Below are 7,363 nucleotides of genomic sequence, written 5' to 3' on the forward strand. Positions count from 1 at the left end.
GCTGGGGCGCGGGGCCCCGGGGGCAGGACTCCTGGGTCCCGGGCTGGCGCGGGGAGGGGCGCCGGGGGCAGGACTCCTGGGTCCCGGGCTGGCGCGGGGAGGGGCGCCGGGGGCAGGACTCCTGGGTTCCGGGCTGGCGCGGGGAGGGGCGCCGGGGGCAGGACTCCTGGGTCCCGGGCTGGCGCGGGGAGGGGCGCGGGGCCCCGGGGGCAGGACTCCTGGGTTCCGGGCTGGCGCGGGGAGGGGCGCCGGAGGCTGGGGGCAGGACGCCTGGGTCCCGGGCTGGCGCGGGGAGGGGCGCCGGGGGCAGGCCCCCTGGGTACCGGGCTGGCGCGGGGAGGGGCCCCGGGGGCAGGACTCCTGGGTCCCGGGCTGGCGCGGGGAGGGGCCCCGGGGGCAGGACTCCTGGGTCCCGGGCTGGCGCGGGGAGGGGCCCCGGGGGCAGGACTCCTGGGTCCCGGGCTGGCGCGGGGAGGGGCCCCGGGGGCAGGACTCCTGGGTCCCGGGCTGGCGCGGGGAGGGGCCCCGGGGGCAGGACTCCTGGGTCGCGGGCTGGCGCGGGGAGGGGCCCCGGGGGCAGGACTCCTGGGTCCCGGGCTGGCGCGGGGAGGGGCCCCGGGGGCAGGACTCCTGGGTCCCGGGCTGGCGCGGGGAGGGGCCCCGGGGGCAGGACTCCTGGGTCCCGGGCTGGCGCGGGGAGGGGCCCCGGGGGCAGGACTCCTGGGTCCCGGGCTGGCGCGGGGAGGGGCCCCGGGGGCAGGACTCCTGGGTCGCGGGCTGGCGCGGGGAGGGGCCCCGGGGGCAGGACTCCTGGGTCGCGGGCTGGCGCGGGGAGGGGCCCCGGGGGCAGGACTCCTGGGTTCTGGGCTGGCGCGGGGCCCCGGGGGCAGGACTCCTGGGTTCTGGGCTGGCGCGGGGCCCCGGGGGCAGGACTCCTGGGTCCCGGGCTGGCGCGGGGAGGGGCGCCGGGGGCAGGACTCCTGGGTCCCGGGCTGGCGCGGGGAGGGGCGCCGGGGGCAGGACTCCTGGGTCCCGGGCTGGCGCGGGGAGGGGCGCCGAGCAGGGGATCCAGGGCCCCCGTCAGTGGCAGCCCTTGTTGAATTCGTGCAGGGCCCAGCGCTTGTTCTCGACGGCCCCGCACAGCTGGGCGTACTCCTGCACCAGCCCCTCGAACTCGGGGCCCAGGCTCTCGTAGGTGGCCAGGATCTTCTGCGCCGTGGCCAGCTCCTGCTCCTGCTGCTGCACGGCTCCCTGCAGGCCGGCCCTGGGGGGAGGGGCAGGGCGGTGAGTCCCACGGGCCGGCCCTGGGGGGAGGGGGCAGGGCGGTGAGCCCCACGGGCCGGCCCGGGGGGGAGGGGGGGGGCGGGGCGGGGAGTCCCGCGGGCCGGCCCTGGGGGGTGGGGGCAGGGCGGTGAGGCCCCCGGGCCGGCCCTGGGGAGAGGGGGCAGGGCGGTGAGCCCCCCGGGCCGGCCCTGGGGAGAGGGGGCAGGGCGGGGCGGTGAGCCCCACGGGCCAGCCCTGGGGGGAGGGGGGGGCGGGGCGCTGAGCCCCCCGGGCCGGCCCTGGGGAGGGGGGGGGAGGGCGGGGCGGTGAGCCCCCCGGGCCGGCCCTGGGGAGGGGGGGGGAGGGCGGGGCGGGGCCCCCCCCGGGCCGGCCCTGGGGAGAGGGGGCAGGGCGGGGCGGTGAGCCCCCCGGGCCGGCCCTGGGGCGGGGGGGCGGGGCGGGGCGGTGAGCCCCACGGGCCGGCCCTGGGGAGGGGGGGGGGCGGGGCGGTGAGCCCCCCGGGCCGGCCCTGGGGGGAGGGGGGGGCGGGGCGGTGAGCCCCCCGGGCCGGCCCTGGGGGGAGGGGGGGGCGGGGCGGTGAGCCCCCCGGGCCGGCCCCGGGGAGGGGGGGGGCGGGGCGCTGAGCCCAACGGGCCGGCCCTGGGGGGGGGGGCAGGGCGGTGAGCCCCACGGGCCGGCCCTGGGGAGAGGGGGGAGGGCGCTGAGCCCCACGGGCCGGCCCTGGGGAGTGGGGGGGGAGGGCGGTGAGCCCCACGGGCCGGCCCTGGGGAGTGGGGGGGGAGGGCGGTGAGCCCCACGGGCCGGCCCTGGGGAGTGGGGGGGGAGGGCGGTGAGCCCCGCGGGCCGGCCCTGGGGAGAGGGGGGGAGGGCGGTGAGCCCCGCGGGCCGGCCCTGGGGAGAGGGGGGGGAGGGCGCTGAGCCCCACGGGCCGGCCCTGGGGGGAGGGGGGGGGCGGGGCGCTGAGCCCCACGGGCCGGCCCTGGGGGAGGGGTGAGTGCCAGCCGGGGCCCCCCCCCGCTGCCCCCCGGCCCCCCGCACCTGATGGCGCGATGCACCTCGACGCTCTCCGGCGAGTAGGTGTCCAGCAGCAGGCTCAGCTCCTCCAGCCTGCGGGGACAGCGAGCCCTGAGCCCCCCAACCGAGCCCCAACTCCCCTGGGGCCACTGGGCCGGGCAAGTCACCGCCGAGCCGCCGCCCCGGAGCCGGCCCCCCCCCCGATGAGCTCCGGCCCCGGCCCCCGCCCGTCAGCGCCGAGCCCCCCCCCCGATGAGCTCCGGCCCCGGCCCCCCCCCCCGTCAGCGCCGGGCCCCCCCCCCCGATGAGCTCCGGCCCCGGCCCCCCCGTCAGCGCCGAGCCCCCCCCCGATGAGCTCCGGCCCCGGCCCCCCCGTCAGCGCCAGACCCCCCCCGATGAGCTCCGGCCCCGGCCCCCCCCCGTCAGCGCCGGCCCCCCCCGATGAGCTCCGGCCCCGGCCCCCCCCCGTCAGCGCCGAGCCCCCCCGCGTTGAGCTCCGGCCCCGGCCCCCCCCCCTCCGCGCCGGCCCCCCCCCGATGAGCTCCGGCCCCGGCCCCCCCGTCAGCGCCAGACCCCCCCCGATGAGCTCCGGCCCCGGCCCCCCCCCGTCAGCGCCAGACCCCCCCCGATGAGCTCCGGCCCCGGCCCCCCCCGTCAGCGCCGAGCCCCCCCCCGTTGAGCTCCGGCCCCGGCCCCCCCCCGTCAGCGCCGAGCCCCCCCCGATGAGCTCCGGCCCCGGCCCCCCCCGTCAGCGCCGAGCCCCCCCCCGATGAGCTCCGGCCCCGGCCCCCCCCCCGTCAGCGCCGGCCCCCCCCGATGAGCTGCGGCCCCGGCCCCCCCCCCGTCAGCGCCGAGCCCCCCCGCGTTTAGCTCCGGCCCCGGCCCCCCCCCGTCAGCGCCGAGCCCCCCCCCGATGAGCTCCGGCCCCGGCCCCCCCCCGTCAGCGCCGGCCCCCCCCGATGAGCTCCGGCCCCGGCCCCCCCGTCAGCGCTGAGCCCCCCCGCGTTGAGCTCCGGCCCCGCCCCGCGTGCTCACCGGATCTTGAGGAACATGGCGCTGCACTTCACCTCCAGGTAGTGGGTGTTGAGCTGGTCCAGCTGGGCCTGCGCCCCGAGCCGGTGCTCCAGAGCCAGGCGCCGCAGCAGGCCCAGGCACCGCAGGAGAACCTGGGGGAGAGCGGCAGTGAGAGGGGGCGGCCCCGCCCCGCCCCACCCCGCCCGCCCGGCCCATACCTGGGGGTAGGCGGCTCGCTGCCTCTCCAAGAGCCCCATCAGCTCCCGGCGCCGGCTCCGGCCCGCCTGCAGGCGCCGCTGCTCCGCTGCCAGTCCCTCCGCCAGGGGCCAGAGCATGGCACAGCGCGCCGACTCCCCCGCGCCGTCTGGGGGCACAGGGGGCAGAGCTGACACCCCCTGCCCCCCACCCCCCTGCCAGTCCCTCCGCCAGGGGCCAGAGCACGGCACGGCGCCGACTCCCCCGCGCCGTCTGGGGGCACAGGGGGCAGAGCATGGCACAGCGCCGACTCCCCCGCGCTGTCTGGGGGCACAGGGGGCAGAGCTGACACCCCCTGCCCCCCTGCCAGTCCCTCCGCCAGGGGCCAGAGCATGGCACAGCGCCGACTCCCCCGCGCTGTCTGGGGGCACAGGGGGCAGAGCTGACACCCCCTGCCCCCTGCCCCCCACCCCCCTGCCAGTCCCTCCGCCAGGGGCCAGAGCATGGCACAGCGCCGACTCCCCCGCGCTGTCTGGGGGCACAGGGGGCAGAGCACGGCACGGCGCCGACTCCCCCGCGCTGTCTGGGGGCACAGGGGGCAGAGCTGACACCCCCTGCCCCCCACCCCCCTGCCAGTCCCTCCGCCAGGGGCCAGAGCACGGCACGGCGCCGACTCCCCCGCGCTGTCTGGGGGCACAGGGGGCAGAGCTGACACCCCCTGCCCCCTGCCCCCCACCCCCCTGCCAGTCCCTCCGCCAGGGGCCAGAGCATGGCACAGCGCGCCGACTCCCCCGCGCCGTCTGGGGGCACAGGGGGCAGAGCACGGCACGGCGCCGACTCCCCCGCGCCGTCTGGGGGCACAGGGGGCAGAGCACGGCACGGCGCCGACTCCCCCGCGCCGTCTGGGGGCACAGGGGGCAGAGCCGACCCCCCCGCTCTCCGGCCCCCGCCCACTCACCGCTGTCGGGCCGGTGGTAGCTGAGCAGGGCCAGCCCCTTGCACCGCAGCCGCTCCTCTATCTCCTGGGGGAGGTGCTGCCGCAGCAGCGCCAGGTCCTGCGGGGGAGGGGGGGGGACAGAGAGAGGGCTCAGCACCCGGACGCCGGGGTCCCTCCCGCTCCCTGCCCATGGGGGTGGGTTACCTGGCTCGGGGGCAGCAGCTCCAGCAGGTCAGGGGCCCCCAGGCCCAGCAGGGGGGGGCGGGCACCACACAGGGAAGGACCCGGCTCCAGGATGCGGCTCAGCTCCCCCAGCAGCAGCCGCTGCTCCAGCGTCTCCAGGAACTATGGGGGAGGAACCAGGGGTCAGAGAATGTGGGGCCAGCACTGCCCACCCCCAGCTAAACCCTCCCCCACCCCATGACCCCCAGCCCTTCCCCACGCCCCTAGTTCCCAGGGACGTCCCTCCCCCCTTTGCCTTCTCTCCCCCCCCAGCCCCCAATCCCTCCCCCTGAGCCCCCCAAACCCTCCACCCCTCAGCCCCCAATCCCTCCCCCTTCCCCCGAGCCCCCAAACCCCTCCCACTCTCCCCAATCCCTCCCCCATCCCCTGAGCCCCCAAGCCCCTCCCTCATGTCCCCTTCCCCTGAGCCCAAATCCCAGCCCAGCCCCCAGGCCCTGCCCTGTTGTCTCTGTGCCCCCACATTCCCCCCCAACTCACCTTCCTGTGCTCCAGGGAAGGGCTGGCGTCCCCCCTGCCGGCCCTCTGCTCTCTCAGCGCCTCCTGCAGGAGCCGGTGCAGGGCCTCCCAGCGCAGCCAGGCCGCCCGACGCAGCTGCAGCTCCTTCCCCGCCTGCAGGGGGTGAGAAGGGGGTGAGCGGGGTGCAGCAGGGCACCCACCCTCCCTCGGGGCGTCCCCACACGTACCTGCTCCAGCTGGCGGGCCAGGGGGGTGCTGAGCCCACTGGGGTCCAGGTAGGGGGTCAGGCCAAGCAGCAGGTTGGCCAAGCCGGGATGGGCACTCGCGTCCTCCTCCGTCAGCTGGCACAGGGGCAGGCGGGCACCGCCAGCTGTGGGGAGACACAGTGAGGGGGAGCGAGGGGCACCCCCCGCCCAGCCGGGCCCCTCCCCCACTTACCTGCTCCCAGCAGCTCCACGCCCATGTCCCCTGGCACCCTGCTCGGCGCAGCCATCACCCGCTGCAAGAGACGCGAGGGCTCAGCGGGGCCTCGTGCCGCCCCTGGCCTGGGTGCCCCCGGACGCGCCAGTCAGACGGGGGGGCGCCCAGCCTACGCCCACCTGGGCCCCCGCCGAACCAGGCAGCACCTGTGGGGCCGCAGGGGGCGCCCCACATCCAGGGGGGGGGTGGCCCATGCCCAGCTCCCACTGCTGAGGTGTAGGACCCCCAAAGGCCTTCCACGGACACCCCCTGCCAAGAGCACCAGGGCACGACCCTCCGGGGCAGCACCTCGCCCCCCCGGGCGTCGCCCCTCCCCCAGCCCCTTCCGGGCTCCTCCCCCGGGCGCCGCCCCTTCCGGGCCCCTCCCCTGGGCATCGCCCCTCCCCCAGCCCCTTCCGGGCTCCTCCCCCGGGCGCCGCCCCTACCGGGCCCCTCCCCCGGGCATCGCCCCTCCCCCAGCCCCTCCCGGGCTCCTCCCCGGGGCATCGCCCCTCCCCCAGCCCCTTCCGGGCCCCTCCCCCGGGCATCGCCCCTCCCCCAGCCCCTTCCGGGCTCCTCCCCCGGGGCATCGCCCCTCCCCCAGCCCCTCCCGGGCTCCTCCCCGGGGCGTCGCCCCTCCCCCAGCCCCTCCCGGGCTCCTCCCCGGGGCATCGCCCCTCCCCCAGCCCCTTCCGGGCTCCTCCCCACGGGGCATCGCCCCTCCCCCAGCCCCTCCCGGGCTCCTCCCCCGGGCGTCGCCCCTCCCCCAGCCCCTTCCGGGCCCCTCCCCCCAGCGTCGCCCCTCCCCCAGCCCCTTCCGGGCTCCTCCCCCAGCCCCTTCCGGGCCCCTCCCCCGGGCGCCGCCCCTCCCCCAGCCCCTTCCGGGCCCCTCCCCCCGGGCATCGCCCCTCCCACCCTGCTGGTGGGGTCGGACCGCGGTGAGAACAGGCTCCAGGCACCAGCCCGCCAAGCGCGGAGCCTGCGGAGCGTCCCCTGGTCCCCGCCCCGCCTGGGGCGGCAAAATACCTGGAGCCGCCCCGCCCAGCCGGAGCAGCCTCGGTTCCCGCCTTTTCTCCCGTCCGCGCGGGGTGAGCGCGCGGCGAGCTCCGGATGGCGGGGCTGGGAGCCGGGAGCCAATGGGAGCGCCGGGGGGGGCTGGGAGCCGGGAGCCAATGGGAGCGCCGGGGGGGGGGGGCTGGGAGCCGGGAGCCAATGGGAGCGCCGGGGGGGGGGCTGGGAGCCGGGAGCCAATGGGAGCGCCGGGGGCGGGGTTGGGAGGGGGCGGGGCAACAGGGCAGAGAGGGGCTGGGAAGAGGGAGCAGGGCAGGGAGGGGCTGAGGGGGGAGGGAGGCAGGGGAGGGGCTGAGGGGGCGGGGGAACAGGGGAGGGAGGGGCTGAGGGGGCGGGGGAACAGGGGAGGGAGGGGCTGAGGGTGCGGGGGAACACGGCAGGGGAGGGGCTGAGGGGGGCGGGGGCCGGGGAGGGGGGGAGGGGGCGGGGGGCAGGGGAGGGGCGGAGGGGCCGGGGGAACAGGGCGGGGGCGGGGCAGAGGGGGCCGGGGGGCAGGGGAGGGGCTATGGGGGGCGGGGGAATAGGGCAGGGGAGGGGCAGAGGGGGGCGGGGGGCAGGGGAGGGGCTATGGGGGGCGGGGGAACAGGGCAGGGGAGGGGCTGAGGGGGGCGGGGGAACAGGGCAGGGGAGGGGCTGAGGGGGCGGGGGAACAGGGCAGGGGAGGGGCTGAGGGGGGCGGGGGAACAGGGC

General features: G+C 80.1%; 1 protein-coding gene across 1 annotated transcript; it reads right to left on the minus strand.

Annotated features, from left to right (window-relative positions):
- Positions 1-948: 948 nt before the first annotated feature.
- Positions 949-6,789, minus strand: HAUS4 (HAUS augmin like complex subunit 4). The gene is made up of 10 exons (XM_044985891.1): positions 6,629-6,789; positions 5,582-5,642; positions 5,371-5,513; positions 5,165-5,296; positions 4,649-4,789; positions 4,466-4,562; positions 3,531-3,676; positions 3,334-3,464; positions 2,323-2,391; positions 949-1,264 (listed from the first exon to the last, which is right to left on the minus strand). The coding sequence occupies exons 2-10, from the start codon at positions 5,634-5,636 to the stop codon at positions 1,081-1,083; spliced, it is 1,098 nt and encodes a 365-aa protein (XP_044841826.1). The 5' UTR covers positions 5,637-5,642; positions 6,629-6,789; the 3' UTR covers positions 949-1,080.
- Between the last annotated feature and the right edge of the window lie 574 nt (positions 6,790-7,363).

The sequence above is a fragment of the Mauremys mutica genome, chromosome 13 (assembly GCF_020497125.1).
Source record: "Mauremys mutica isolate MM-2020 ecotype Southern chromosome 13, ASM2049712v1, whole genome shotgun sequence".
Taxonomy (NCBI): domain Eukaryota; kingdom Metazoa; phylum Chordata; order Testudines; family Geoemydidae; genus Mauremys; species Mauremys mutica.

Coding starts and splice junctions, on each gene's coding strand:
- HAUS4 (XM_044985891.1), bottom strand. CDS start 5,636: ATGGCTGCGCCGAGCAGGGTGCCAGGGGACATGGGCGTGGAGCTGCTG. Junction 4,563..4,648: donor AGCTGCTGCCCCCGAGCCAG/GTAACCCACCCC, acceptor CCTCCCCCGCAG/GACCTGGCGCTGCTGCGGCA. Junction 1,265..2,322: donor GAGGTGCATCGCGCCATCAG/GTGCGGGGGGCC, acceptor CCCTCCCCCCAG/GGCCGGCCTGCAGGGAGCCG.